Here is a 15,204-nt window from a genome sequence, read left to right as displayed (position 1 = left end):
TCATTTGTGGCAGCTAAAAACAAAATCATTTTCGATTTGAGATTATCGTTATGACAAAGCAATCCAGCTGATGAAGTTTTACAGTTGCAAAGTTGGCATCCAACGTATACTAACATTCACAGCAGGAATTTGATCATTATTGTCGTGCCTAGTGCAGGACAAACCTCCCAGAGGTCACCAACGCATCCGACGTCATTCATCCCATGCAATTTCCCACGCCCACCATTTCATCTATTTATCTGACGCTCACTGTAAGAGAACACTCCCTTTCGTGATGTGTCGCGCTTGATATACTGCAAAGGCAAGAGTTATACTCCGCGCAACACCGCGAATACTCCACAGACCTCTAACCGCCTCGTATACAGTGTCTCGACCCGACCGCCAAATCTCTCACTGTAAGGTGCACCACGGCTTTGTTGGGTGTGAGTGCTCTGCTTTGAATGACGGGATTCATGCGCTACACGTGTGAGGGAAGTTATTTATTTTGCCGAAGCTGCGCTCTGGTCTCCTCAATCATCAGCCCAGAAGGGTCCAAGGCTAAGACTCGAGTGCCTGACTACACCGTGTTCAGTGCACGTGATCAAAGCGAAATCTTGCATCTCTCACTCCCCCTGCCCACGTCGCAAGGTGGACTTAGGGTTCGTGAACCATACATGCCTACTCGCTAAACCGCAAGTTTGATACTCGGCCGTTTTTGGTAGACAGGCTCATTCTCTTTATTTATTATTGTTGACATCCACAACAGAGACACAGTAAAGCAATCGCTTCAAATCAGGGGCGTGCCAGGGGAGTGGGGGGGGGGGGGGCTCAAACACCCCCCCCCCCCCCCGAATTTTTTATGCGCAGGGGACAGCGGCAGCAAAGCGTCTTCGCCTTGCTGAAGTGCTTGAGACGCTCGACGGTGACAGCTGCGAAAGCTGCTAGAGCTCAACTTTAGATGATCTTCGCAGGCGGAAACGTTGTGGGATGCGTCGGCGCTGCACAAAAGTATGTAGTACGTGGCCGCAAACGGTGACAGCGTTACGCCCGACAGATTACAAGACGATCAGGCGTGTTTTGCTGCTATCCTGCAGAGAATGGTGTAGTAAGTGGCTCGTATGGAAAGGGAACGGTTGGTGCTATCTTCTGCAGCCCTTGAGGGAGCACGGCTCAGCGCCAAAGAGAATGGTGGGACGTCGATTGCTTTGGTCACATGGTACATTTCTCCTCACAAGTCCCCCTCCCACCTGCTCTCCGAATGCACGCCGTATTCCAGTGGCGGGTCGAGTGTCCCTGCTCTCACTGTGCTGTCATCGGACTCCGCACTGCGCGGCGCCCTGCTCCTCTTCTCCCAATGGAATTCGCCATAAGTTTTCTAGCGCAAAGACGCAGCGAACAAGCTATTGCTATGGGAGTAGGTATAGCCTAGTCACACGTGCATTTTCACGCGTATAGCCGTCCTTGAATTGTGAAACTCACTTCGCCCCGACGAGGACGACGCCATCGACGCTTAACGGAAATTAACAATTAATGATGTCTTCTCCGATCGCACGGGTCGTCTCAATGATGCGTTTTCGAAGACTGGTCCATTCAGTGGTGCGTTGAGAGACCGTTGCTCCAAACGCCCACTGTACCTGTCGTACTTACTCTATTTACTGAGCTTACTTTACTTTTATTGCGATAGCAATTATATGGACACTTCAACCGAATTTCTGCCGTCTCCGTCGCCGTGAGGTTCCCTATAGATCAAATCTTCGCCGCGCGCCGTATGCCCGAGCGGAAGCGTGCGGGGACGCGCGCTATCACGGAGAGCAAACGCACTCAATCTCCCACGCGCAAGCAAGGAAGCAGGAAGCCAGCGCCGGAAAGAGCGGAGGGGGGGGGGGGGGGGCGCACTTCTACTCCGCCAACAACCGCGCTCGTCGCTCGTCCGCACCGTCTCTTATCTCCACACGGCTCTGACCTTTATGCGCCGTGCATTCGCCGCTGAGTTTCCGTTGAAGCGATAGACCGCACGTCCCTTCCGCCGCTGCGGCGTATGCTTGCTGCCAGCGTTTTGACAGTCGTTGTCTGCAGTCATTCAGTGTGATCTATTCGTGTTTGTTTGTGCGCGCTCACACCACGCTTGTTCATTCAGTTAGTAATAGTCGGGTAACATTTTCCAACGCACGCTGCACATGCAATGCTGCCCGGATCGGCAGTGCAGCGCTACAGGTGTGTCCCTTCGCACGCGCTGCCCACGGGAAGCGCTTCTCATCAACACCACCGTTTCACACGCGCCTTCTCGTGGTCATCGAGTCTCTCTTCATGTCGGTCTACTTACGCCGCAGCACACCTGCTTACTTATCAGCTCATATTTACTACAATTCATATTGCTACCAAAGCCGCTCACCTTACTTCGTATGACATTGCTGTGTTGCTATCGCATTCATTGCTTCGCCCGTAGGGCGAAACTGTGACATTTTTTACTTAATTTCTTCACAAGCACACGCGCACGCGAGGGGGGGGGGGGGGGGGCGGTCCCATGTCTTTGATATACATGTAGAGAGTCTGCTTAAACTACCGATATTTATTATCGATCACGTGACGTAGAGGAAAACAGAAGCTTGCACCCCCCCCCCCCCCCGGTCGGCCGTTGAACCCCCCCCCCCCCCCCGAAAAAAATTTCTGGCTACGCCCCTGCTGCAAATGTTAATTTTGGGCCAGAAAGGCCAAGCAACTTTACGCCGAAACTGCGAATTGGAACCAGCTGTATTCCATCTCACAAGGCGTCGTTTGCAGCAAGGTACGCAGGTAATAGCAGCGGGATATATAACTGTCCGATGATTATTGGCGGGATTAGAGAGTCTTATTCTTGCTTATATAGTACACGATGCGTTACAGCGACACGTGACCTGTTAGGACATTTCCGCATTACTGTGGCACTGAGCAGATGACGCGGCGCGGATGAACACATCTAGAGGGGCAATCCGGATTCCTATTGGCTGAGGAGTTCTGCAGCTTACGTGTTGCAACCGACTTGTGAACTGGTGCCGATAAAAAAACCAGTAGGAACCAAGTGCCAATAAAGCCTTTGGATTGATTTGTGCTTTAACCTTGCTTCGTCGCTGGTATACAGTGCAAGTCAACGAAGACAAGCGATGAGCAAAGTGAGCTGTCCTATCATTGAATCTGTAGGCGTGCACTACAACCTACGTATCCGAGCGCCAACATCGGGTTTTGCTCACGCAACTTCGTCTTGTTGCAGTAAAATGATCATGTCCAAGGACTGCAGCCGCAGAGCCTACGGAACTCTACATTCGCGGCCCCATTCTGTCAGGTCATAAACCTTTGTCTTTCGTCCCATAGGCATAGGTCGGCACACTCACTCATGAGTGCACTCACTCACACTCACTCGCACTCATTTCAAAGGCGTGAGTTCGAGTGAGTGCCAGTGAGTGTGAGTGCAGTGGAGGCGAGTGCGAGTGCGAGTGAGTGCCTGTGAGTGTGAGTGGAGGTGAGTGCGAGTGAGTGCCAGTGAGTGTGAGTGCAGGTGAGTGCGAGTGCGAGTGAGTGCCAGTGCCCAAGATGATTTGCTCAGTCATTCAACACTGAGAAGGCAATATTCAACTTGCGCGCGCGCAATGTTGTGAAGACGAATGGTTTTGTACGCTGCCTTCAGGAGGCGCCACCACCCAACTAGTAAAGCGGCGGGGCGCTCTGCTCTTCGGCGACGGCGAAGCGTGTACTCCTACATATGCGCGCTCAGCCGCTGATGCTAAATATGATCAGTGTTCAAGGGGCATAATCGAATAAATGTCCCTCTTCCTACCTTCCGCGTTGTCTTCAGAAGTAGTTACAGCGCTACTACTGGTGATGCACCGGCAGTGGTTGCCCACATATGCAGAAATGCCGTGGAAGATCCAGCAACCTTTCTCATCGCTTGCGCTCGCGAACAAAAACGGTGATGCTTCACATATGCTACATGCGAAAATGACGAATGACTCGACGTGACATTAACTTAACGCGTTAACGAAAGTCGTAATATGAATGTAGTATCACCAGAGGCTGCAAATCTCAGCCTAATTTCCACAGAAAAAGCCGCGGCGTGATACTCTCGTGTCGGCATGTGACCGTACTTCTTGCACGGCTTGAACAGTCCACAGCGTGAATTTTCACAGCGTGAAATTCCTATGGTGGAATTTCACCGGGAATCGAACCCCTGATGTCATGCTCAGCAGCAGAACGCCACTCACTGAAAGTCACAGATTGCAGCGGGTGGTGGCAATACAAACAGCAATAGAGGTGACAGCTTGTGAGGAGCGGTCAATGGCTATTCGCGATTTTCACGGGGCGCATCATGACAAAGACCTGGAGATATAAGAACTGCGAAGTTCCAAAGAAAGTGAGACATTCTTGGTGTACACGAGGCAGTCTTGGTACCAGAAATTGCACTCGATTAGCTTTCACTTCGGCAACTTTGAGGGGCCGTCGTACGCGAGCAGGAGATACGGAGATACCCACGCACGAATCCGCGCTCCACTTTTCCAGCAAGTCACATCGTGACGAATCGTTTGTAGCGCTGTCGAGCAAATTTGTACTGTCATTGAGAAGTGGCAAGCAAACATTGCGACGCGATAGGCAAACTAATTTCAACGGCCAAGAAGGAACTACATGCGTTCCAGCGGACTGCCAGAGATTGCGTTTATATTCAATGATTGCACATGATTGCGTTTTATACTTGGAAATTGATAGCAAGTGCGACCAGTTGCTGTTACGTCAAGCTTTGCAGAAAGTTGCTTTGTGATGCGAAAAGTGGCAAATGGTGATCAATCACGACAAAACAGCTAACAGTATTTACGAAAATAACTCGGCAGAAAAAACCACTGCACTTTCAATATGCATCCAAAATGTTATACTATCCGAAGTAACTAAATATAAGTACTTATGTCTTTGGATGTCGAGCGGTCTTAGCTGCAATAAGCATATTAATTATGTAGTAGCAAATGCTAACCGCAAGCTATTTTTTCTGAGGCGAGCTCTAAAGTTATCGGTTCCTTCAGTCCGACTTTTGGCCTACAAATCTGTTGTACGGCCAATTTTCGACTATGCCGTAATAATTTGGGACCCTTTTACCAAAAGTAATATTGATGAGCTAGAAAACGTACAAAGAAGAGCTGCGCGCTTTCTTTTTAATAATTTCTCCGGAGCATCGGTGACGGATCTGCTAAAAAAAAAAAAAAAAAAAAAAAGCCAATCTTCAGCCTTTAGAAAAAAGTAGTCGCTGTTCCAGACTAAAATTTTTGTATGAATTGATCAATGAACATTTTAAGGTCGATATAACTAAAATATTTTTATTTTCTACAGGATACGCCGCAAGACAGATCCATAACTTTACAATCACTTCATTTTACACACGCAACAATACATTCAAGAGCTGTTTATTTATTTTTTTTTTCACGTACAATAGTAGACTGGAATCATCTCAGCAATAATGCAGTGACAGCATAATCATTATTGGCTTTTTCTTCCTATCTAGACGCCTTTAATTAAATTTCCGTTAATGAACCGCTTTTTAGGAATACTTGGTACTCTTAAATTGTCTATACGAAATTTCTAAGTTTGTAAACGATATATTCTTATATTGTATCTTTTATTTTGATGTACCGAGTTATTGTACTGTGCACTTGAAGGACTGTAGCGTATAGTGTATTTATTGTATACTGTAGTTATGTAGCTATATACTGTTATTGTTGTATTGCTTGCTGCAATTAATGTATGTTCATTCCCTCTCTCAATAGTGTGAATAATTTATGTGCGTGTGTGTACCACAACGTTGCAGCGTGATATGTAACCCCGTTGAGTTTGTTCTTGATTTGTGTTAGCATGAGCCCAATTTTTTTACAGCATGTATGACTTTGTTGTACCACCCTGCTAAAATCACCTTTGGTGATTGCAATATCTATAAATAAAAAATAAAAATAAAAGATCGGATGCACTGTAAAATAATGTACACCCTAAACGTGAATAAGGGTGTAATTTATTTTGCAGTGCAACGATGCAGAAAAAGCGGGAACCAAGACTTTCGAGTCAATATTCCTTTAAATAAGGCGCTCTCAACTTACATCCGGTTAGATTTGGACCGGGTCAACTCATCTCCTTGTGTGCCAGAAATAGTGCGCTCTTGTGCGGTCTCCGAGAACGGCCGCTGAGGATATATGTCAGAAAGGCGGCGAGCTTCTGTCCGGTGAACTTTTGTCCCGTCAACACGTCCGCTTTGGCAATGATGAACGACGTGCTCGTGCGCTGTAAAATAATTTACACCTCTAAAGAAGAAAAGCGTGAATCTGTCTACAACTCTTACCCTTACACCCTTTTGTAAGGATGGACGTTACACACAGATGTAGACCCTTTCTTGCTTTTCTATTATTCTACAGTGTGGAAACGTTCCCATTGCACCATTCTTTTCGTGAAAACAGCGAACCGGGGACCCTAACGGCAGATTCGACTGGTTCCTACCGCGCTCCAGCTCGGTTCGCAGCGATGCGGCTCGAGCCCTCTCTGGGTTGGAGCTAGGGAAAGCCTGCAGCCGAACGGGCTCCCATGCAGAGCAACCCAAGTAACCACGTGATCGAGTTTCTATCGGTTAGCCACCCCATCTCGGTCGCACTCCCAGGTTGAAGGTGGGGGAGCGCCTCCGAGCAGGCGCGCAACCAGGATTTTTTTTTCGGAGAGGGGGGGCAAGGTAGCATATGCCCACTCGGTGGTTTCCAAGTACCTTTCAGGTCTCTCTTATGGTTTTGGCGTTGATTATTGTGGTTATGTAATGGCAGGTGTGGTTGTAAACTGGACAAAAATCACAATTCATAGGCGAGGTGCTGGGCATAAAAGGGAGCTGGGAGCTGGCCTGAAAATGTTCGGGGGGCGCTGAAGCCCGGTCTGAAGCTCATGCAACGGTAATCTTTACCGGGAAGCGCTTGCGGTGATAGCTATGCACGAAGGCAAGCTTTTAGAGCGAAGCTTCATGTGGCTAGGCGAAACCAAAATCCGTCCGTCCGATGTGCGCACAAACTATCATCATCAGCAATGGCTTGAGCGTCGTCTTCTTCCACAGCTGGCTCAGTTGCCGCTCATCATTCCAGCGTAGAATTTCACTTCTCTTCTGTCGTCGTAATGGGGAGGCCGTATGAGCCATTGCTTAATTGTCTACGCGACGGACAGATTTAATTTTGAAGAATCGCAAGCGGCAATGCGACAACGGCGGACTGCGGTCTCCGTCGCAGCCGAACGTGTGTGTAACCTTATTAAGAAACACAAAGAAGTAACCAATAATTGAGAAAGACTTTAATGAACCATCGGGATTAACCCAGTGATAAACACCGGGGCCGCACGGTTCAGCTTCGCTGGTACGTAGTGCTTGGGTGGTTATTTCTGGTTATTTTTTCCCCGCATGGCCGGCGCCGCCGCTGCCGCGGATGCGCGGAGGCGAGCGCCACCTGGTGGTGCCGTAAGGAACCGAGCGCCGCTCTGTGATTGGTAGAAACGAGCCGCGCTGTGATTGGTACATAATTTTCGCGCACAGTCAACGCCGGCGACGCCGTGCTTTCTGCGCAACGGGGCCCACGTGGCTTTTAAATCTATCGCTTTAAAAGACGCTTTAAAAGCCACGTGACCAAGTGATGACGGCACGTTCCCAGCGCTGGGCCTGCTGCGGCTCGCACTGCGAAATCCCACGGTGAACAGCCACGGCACTGGACGGACGCCGTAGCGCCGCCCCCCCCCCCCCAAAAAAAAAAAAAAAAAAACACCGACCTGGCCCACTCCCAAAATTGTTTTAAAGTGGATTATGGTAGATTTAAGGTGGATTGAAGTGGATTAAGGTTGGTACAAGTTAGAGAAAGGTGGATTATGGTCGAGCTTTATTCTAAGGTGGTAACTTACCCCCGTATTCAGAAATGCATCTTAATTAGCTTGAAGCCCATGCTTGACTTGATATAAATGACGCCTGTCGTGAACTCGCCGAAGGAAACTCAATGAGCGTCTTGAGCGCGTCACGCTAGACGTCATTTAGAAGAAGTCAGGCATCGGCTTCAAGTTGACATGCATTCTGAATACGGCGGTTAGAGAAGTCGTTTTGTTTTCTCATTCAACTCGCGTAAGGATACTTAAGGGACTCAACTTTTCTACCTCTATTCCAGTTTGTTTCGTGAAACAAATTAACGAACATTCGAACTTTTACGAACAACATTTGTTCACATAATGTTAGAAAAAGTTCACCATAACGTTGGGTAGCCAATGCGATAGCTCGCCCAACTGACGTCACGTGCGCCAGCTACGTAGATTGCATTGCTATTGTAACGGGGTGGCTGGAAAACTCTGAAAAGCGGCGCCGCTATAGCTACGATTGACAGCGATGCACATTTTTAAACCTTATAATAAATTAAACTCTTTACGCGGAACGCTTCAAAGTGTCACTTAATGATCAGGAGGACCTACAATTTTCGTCGTACAATGTCGTACAATATCGTCAAATCATTTCATGGTCCCATTAAATTGGGTGGAATTAGCGACACCATTAAATGATTGCAGTAGATACGACAGATATTGAGTAGAAATGAATATTCTATAGCGAGGTACGGCAACCTTATGCACACGGTCAAGTCGACTAAATATGAATGGTGGTGGTGAGGGCAGCGATAGTCAGAGAGAATGAAGGTTATTCTGATATCTTGAGGAATTGACGGAGTCAACTTGCGTACGAGCAACGAGTGACGGAAGGTGATATATTGACTTGATCAGCTTTGCACTGGGCGTGCGATATACAGCTTCCTAAAAATGAAGCGACCAGCGCGGTCTTGTGCGGTTTCGAACCTCGTTCGTTAATGTGACGGCGTTATGGTTCGATATTGAATATGCATATTTGATACCGTCGTCACACGGCACGGGCGCTTCCGATCACTATCAAGTCCCGTTGGGATCAAGAAGCTCGATCGTGATTGGCTCCCTTCCACAGCTTGCGCAAATGAGCCACCGTGATCGAGAAATCCGATCCCGATCAGGCTCGATCGCAAAACATACACAACTGAAATGAATTACGCTCCGAGTATTTGAGTATGCTGCTGACGAACCTCATCACAAGGGGTGTGTCCTTGGTTTTAAGCTCTCGTTTCATCTGCTTTCCGCAATGCTTGCTTCGATGGGGACCACCGCTGCCCTGGTGGGAGATGTGAACGGCGCTTTGGCAGCCCTGCCCTTGCCATTGTGGCCGAAGCCACAGGGGGGGCGTGTTGGCCCTGTCGTAGTGTGTAGTAGAGTGGCACGGCGTAGTAGCTTTCCGTCCTGCAGGACAGCGTGAATGGAGCCGCTTTGCGTGACAAGCTTGTTTACCGAGCAGCGTCGCCGTTGCTGTTCGGCGAAGGGTGCGAGCCGCTCATTCGCCTCCACGCAAACCGTACACGTCGGGCTCCAGCGTACGTTTTCGCTCTTTCATTATTCGGTATATCACGCCCGTGCGCGTACTGATACCGAAGATTCGATCGTGTAATCAAAATGTCGGATAGGTGGCTGATGTGGATCTAGGCAGCGTGACAGGACGAGGACAGAACATATACGCACTGTATTATCGGAAGTGATTTTTTTTATTGAAAAACCCAACTCCCATCTGCAACGTAAACTGGCAGAATAATTACTGTCAAAACATACTGATAGTGAGCAAAGCAGGAACGGGTGGCATAAAAGGCGTACCATAATATCATTCAGCAATTGCTGTGGTATTGAATTCTTTCGTCGTCGTTATTGATTGATTGATTGATTGATTGATTGACTGATTGATGATCATTTTATTTTCTTGCAAGTTCAAGGGGAAGCGAGCACTAAAGGTGTGCATCGTGCACTGACGTGCACCGTTCAAAGAGTATAATGAAGCTTGCTGGCTGATACATCTGCCTTTATACATTACAGGGAAATTGGTGGCTGCGCTTCTCTGCGAGTTCCTGAACATTTGCCACGAAAATGGTCCAGTTAGTTACTAGGTTCAACCTTGTTTTTTTTTGTGTGTGTGTGTGTGTGTTGGACAACCTTTGTACGTGCACGCGTGCGTGCGTGTGTGTGCGGAATATTGCATAAGTTCAAATGGTCACTTATTCCAGGGAGGTATATCATAAGTCAGACATAAGATCAGCGGGAGGAGGTACGATTTGGACGAGTTTATTCGCATAGGTGTTAGGTAGCATCACAACTCTAGATAAAAAGAAATGTAGGGCAAAAATTAAAAACTGTGTAATTTAACGCCTCTAAAGTACTAATGTGGCCGGGATCGAAGCCACGACCTCGTGCTCTGCAGCGCAACACCGCAGCCACTGAGTTACTGCGACGGGTATTAGACTTCCAGGTAACCACACGTTTGCGAACGATGCAACGTTAAAGCATGTGGGTCAGACTACCATGATCTGTTAGGAAGTTAATGCCACCTTCCAAACTACTGGCGACTACTGGCGCAGACGGATACTGTGCTAGGATAGAACTGTCGCAATCGTGTGACTCGGAAGCGATGCCGCAAATGTATAGTTTGGGGACGCTAACCGACCATTGTATTATATGGTGAAAAGTTCGACTCACAAGCCCAGATGTCTTCCACGTTGGTGTTGACAGCAGGAAGAGGCGATCCGAAAGCATTCGACATGGCGAGCTAAACGCCATCCTCCTGCGACCGCGGCGATAGACTTTGAATCAAGATGAGTAGCCAAGTACATCATTGTTAAGCCAGGTTCTTGCTAGGGATAGAGCGCTCTTATTGAAAAGTAGAGATGTTTTCCGGCGTATAGAGCATTGATATTGGAGTGGAGCATTCGTGCTTGCTCGCTGATAATGTTTGTATAGAGTTGGTTAGTACTGGCGAGAACGGTCTTCCACCGCGCAGCCCGCCTTGGTCACGTGTTAAGTGCTGCACTCTGTCCGAAAATGGCGGTCTACCACGTCCCCTCACGTGTTGCTACGACAAAGCGTAACTAATATCAGACATTAAATTAATTCATAAAGATGGTTCCTCCTCATGAAACCGAGTAGGCTCGTGGGCTTGCTGTTCGATGTGCACAATTTCTTATAAGCCTCGTCGTCTCCACCTAGGATGTACCTGGAGGGCCCGCTGCGTCTGGGCTGCAAGCGTTCGTCACTCCCTCAGAATGTGCCTCAAGTGGCCGGCACCTCGGGCCATTCTCTCGCTGGTGTGTCAGGACCGCGGCCGGCAGTCGTCGCCTTCGATAGGTCACAGCTGGAGTTACTGCTGTGCCAGTTCTTGCGACTGCGACGGAATCTCATCGTGTGAAGGCCTCGAGACTGGGGCTTGACAGGATGTAAGACGCCGTTTCTTTGTCCGTGCCTTTAGTTCGAGCCGACTTTTCCGTTCACTCGACAGTTGATAGCGCGCGCGCTCTTTCTCCGTTTCTTCTGGACTTCGCAGTGTTGTGGACAGGATGTGTCCGCGTTCATTCCAACGTATATATGCCACTATGCGCAGAAACTCAGAAGATGCGCATAGCTATGCCTTCATCTTTGGTCCCTTTCGCGCGCCAATGTATTCTTTGTGCGAGGGGTGTTTTTATTTAAATTTTTTTATTTATTTATTTGTTTCTTCTATCACCTTTTATTCCCTTTACCTCTTTCCCCAGTACAAGGTAGCCAGCCGGTATTTACAGTGGCTAACCTCCTTGTGTTTCTTTCCCTTTCTTTCTGTCTTATAGCCTGATCACTGATGGATGTATATAGCAGGTAATAATTGCTCCGACGATTTTTGAGAATTCTTATATGAAACTGAAAGAAGCAACTAAAGGAAGAAAATGAAAGCAATAATTTGCTAGTTTAGTATAAGTACTGAGAGTCTCAAAAATCTGAAATAACAAAATATGACCTGGTTCCTAGTTCCCAACTGTTGTAAGCCAGATAACGCAAAAAAAAGGTATTATGAAGATTTGTTGCTGTCCATGCATACTAGCCATAGAGATGTCCATGATATGCGGAAAAGCAGTAGCTTCACAAATGGGAGAAGAGGTAAGTCTTATTCTACAGGGAGCATTTGTTTTTACTCATTGCAGCACACATCTGGTTTGTCTAGCTGCATTCTTTAGGCTCACGAAGCAATGGTTGTTAGGTGACGGAGCATGCAGACGCTTCCTCATACTGATTACTGCGTTCCATCAGCTTTTCTGTGCAGGCGAGGTGCGTGCGTTCAACTGGCGCTAGAACCCCACGTGCATTGTTAAGTTCCTGTACAGTGCTGTACAGTAATGCGGAGTGTTGCACAATATTGCACAGTAATGAACAAGGGCACTGCACAGGCGGTTCAGAATGCAAGATATATATAGACGGCTAATCAAACATCCATCGAAGTTGGTCTGAAATCGACTGCGTGCTCTTGTGTGACTGAAAAGCCCACACGGCGGGAAGGATTGCTCGTAATAATTTGTACAGTCGCGACCAAAAGTTTGGGGACCACGGCACCAGCAATTATATATATGTATATATATGTATATATATATATATATATATATATATATATATCTATATATATTATATATATATATATATATATATATATATATATATATATTAAAGCGGAGCTACGCGGCCTGGATGTATTGGGACAAACACACGCGCGCGTACGCTTGCATGCGCACTTGATCTCAGCCGGAATGCCCAGGCTGCGAAACAAAAATAAAATCGCGGGTACTTAAGCTTCGATCGCGATTGTACATACGTTGTCGAAGCACTGATTGATAAAAGCAACCCACGGTTGGAAAAGGACGTTGCACTTGATATTTGTCGACACAATTATCAAATAACCCGCATTCATGAGCACCATTCTTCGAGAGATCGTTGAAACAGCCTTATACGTCGGATCGGAATATCGACAACACGAGAGAAGCGTCTGTGTCCTCACTGCTCCCGTCATTTAAAAATGAGTTGCCCAGTCGATAAAAGCGCAAATTTGCGTCTTTTTATTGAAGGAGCGATAGGGGCCCCAGTCGAAGTTTTATTTTACAGACTCCCAAATCTGTCAAAAATTGTCGAATCTGACAAATAGTTATCGTTCAGTCGTCCTGCATGATGTCGCTAGTAGAATAATTCCAAAGGAAGAGCGCGTGGAAAAAACGTCCATCAAGTTGACAAATTATACAGCGCGGTAACGAAAGAATTAGCTAGGAATCGGTTTGCAGTGCGGGTATGTTTGTGAATAGAAGATGTTCGCTCATTCTTCAACCAATGTATGTATACGTAATCAGCTCCAGACTGAGCGTATCATTGTCGTCTCTTTTGCGCGCAAGACATTTTAAACTATTGCGTACGTCAAGTATGCTCGAGTGCGCAGTAGTGCCACTGCGTTCGCAGATGCATCAGCGTACACGTGATGCGTGCCCTGCTTACCAGCGCCCCCATTTAGCACGTGAGCTGCGCCAGTTGATGTCGCTTAGCAGGATTGATATATGCGTCCGGCTTCCGGCGTTGCCTTTTCACACACCATATTTTCTGTCCTCCATGCATGGCGGAAACGAGTACGGGTCATCCTCACTCTTGTATATGTTGCTCGTGCACAAGCTGCGCGCCTCCTCTGCTCGAGCGATGGTGTTCACTTCGACTGATTCACTGGCGCCATTTCAGGGAGGCCGGTAATGGTCATCTTTGCTTCCGACTTGCAGTTCTTTTCGAGCTGCGCACTGGTGGGCAGCACAGTAAAGTGCGCGAACGTGTACCGCCTGCCTTTTTGTGCTATTCGCTGACGATGTGCACAGTTTGCTTTGCTGTTGATCGCGTTCGCTGAAGCCATTTTTCTGCTGATCCATTTGCTGTAATAATGAGTCGAGAATCCCAAGCTCGATGTGTCCTCCTGAAGTACGAGAGGGCGCCTCTCTCGCGCTGTAGGATTCCGGTTTGTCACGACGGCATAGCAAGTCTTGTCGAATGCTGTTCAAATTATTTTCACATTAATTTTTCGTTGTTCCATTTTCTTTGTACTTTAGTTTTTAACAAAATGTTAATATCATACTCGATCTTTAGATGAAACTTGATAATTATTGTAGGTACTTCGAGACAGAAAAGGGGCTCGTTCGGCAGTCTCGGAAGTAAGTTCGCCACTCGTCTTTTGTATAGCAGAGGGCTTTGATTTGTTCACGAGAAATCATTGACTGTGTATGTACACACTGATACACCAAGACGGGTTTTCTAGATCGCCTAGCGGGCTTGCAGGCTCTTCCGTGTCAGGGTACCCTGCTGGTTAAAATTTGCGATGCAAGCCCGTAGCTGTAAGGATGGAATCTTGTCACGCGGACTATCAACAATTACGACACATCGCAGCACGCCTGGCGATGACGGTTCAAGAGCAACTCGACGCGATTCAAAAAGAGCAAATAAAGAATCGACCTATAATTTTTGGCCGGCGATTACTTCAGTTATCTGGTTTTGGCCCCTCTTTTAAGCAAGTCAGTAACTGCGCCTGGACGATGGGCCATAGTTCTAGTCAAGATGGGAGTCGATGATGATCCCTAGCGAGATACTTTCGGTGTTTGTGTTGGTATAGGGCAGGGATAAGTTCAATTTCACCACTAACAGAAGGCATGATGAGTACAGCTCGGCATCGGGGGTTACCAGGGTTAATTGACCGGTGCCGCCTGTGTAGGGACCCATCCTCAATCCTCCTTTCCCGAAGACCTACACATTAATGCCTGCCTCGTTACGAGTGCAGGCTTTTTCGCCCATGGCCCAATTAACGTTCCCTGCACGTATTGGGGTATTATATGGACAGTCACGCACGTGATCACATCCGCCGATTCCCTCTAATATGTAAGGGAGGCAGATTTTTTCGAACGTCCTGCGTTCCCCCGCTATCCCATATAGCTTACGGATGGGGGATGGCGCCACTCCACTGGGCAGCGGCCGAAGGAGCTGCCTCCCGTGGAGCAGTGCATGCTCATCGTGTGTGTATATTTAGCCACCGAGGCAGGGCGCCGAGCTGGCAGCTTCGGCAGGTGCAGTGTTCTTCCCTTGTCAGCCGCGGCGTAAACAAGAGAGGGACGACAGTTGGCAACATGCACGCCGTTGGAGTCAAGCCGAGCGAAGGTCAAGGATGCAGCGCGCTTATTCGGCCCGTTATCTCGCCTCCCGTGATTGTACAATCGTGAGCTATTCGTGGGACCAATCACGTGCTAACGCGCGTTAACCTGAGTGCAGTGACGCCGCTCCACGTGAGGGCAGTTA

At 47.9% G+C, this 15,204-nt stretch overlaps 1 protein-coding gene across 1 annotated transcript in view; it reads left to right on the top strand.

Moving 5' to 3' along the window:
- The window catches only part of LOC125943479 (uncharacterized), a 69,692-nt gene extending 58,411 nt beyond the window's left edge, over positions 1-11,281 (top strand). The window contains exon 10 of the mRNA XM_049662812.1: positions 11,083-11,281. Coding sequence (XP_049518769.1) covers positions 11,083-11,281 — 199 coding nt within the window. The remainder of the gene's footprint in view (positions 1-11,082) is intronic.
- The last annotated feature ends 3,923 nt before the right edge of the window (positions 11,282-15,204 follow it).

The sequence above is a fragment of the Dermacentor silvarum genome, chromosome 2 (genome assembly GCF_013339745.2).
Source record: "Dermacentor silvarum isolate Dsil-2018 chromosome 2, BIME_Dsil_1.4, whole genome shotgun sequence".
In the NCBI taxonomy this organism is placed as follows: Eukaryota; Metazoa; Arthropoda; class Arachnida; order Ixodida; family Ixodidae; genus Dermacentor; species Dermacentor silvarum.
Note: the sequence above shows the minus strand (reverse complement) of the source record. Positions and strands in the feature narration are given on the sequence as shown.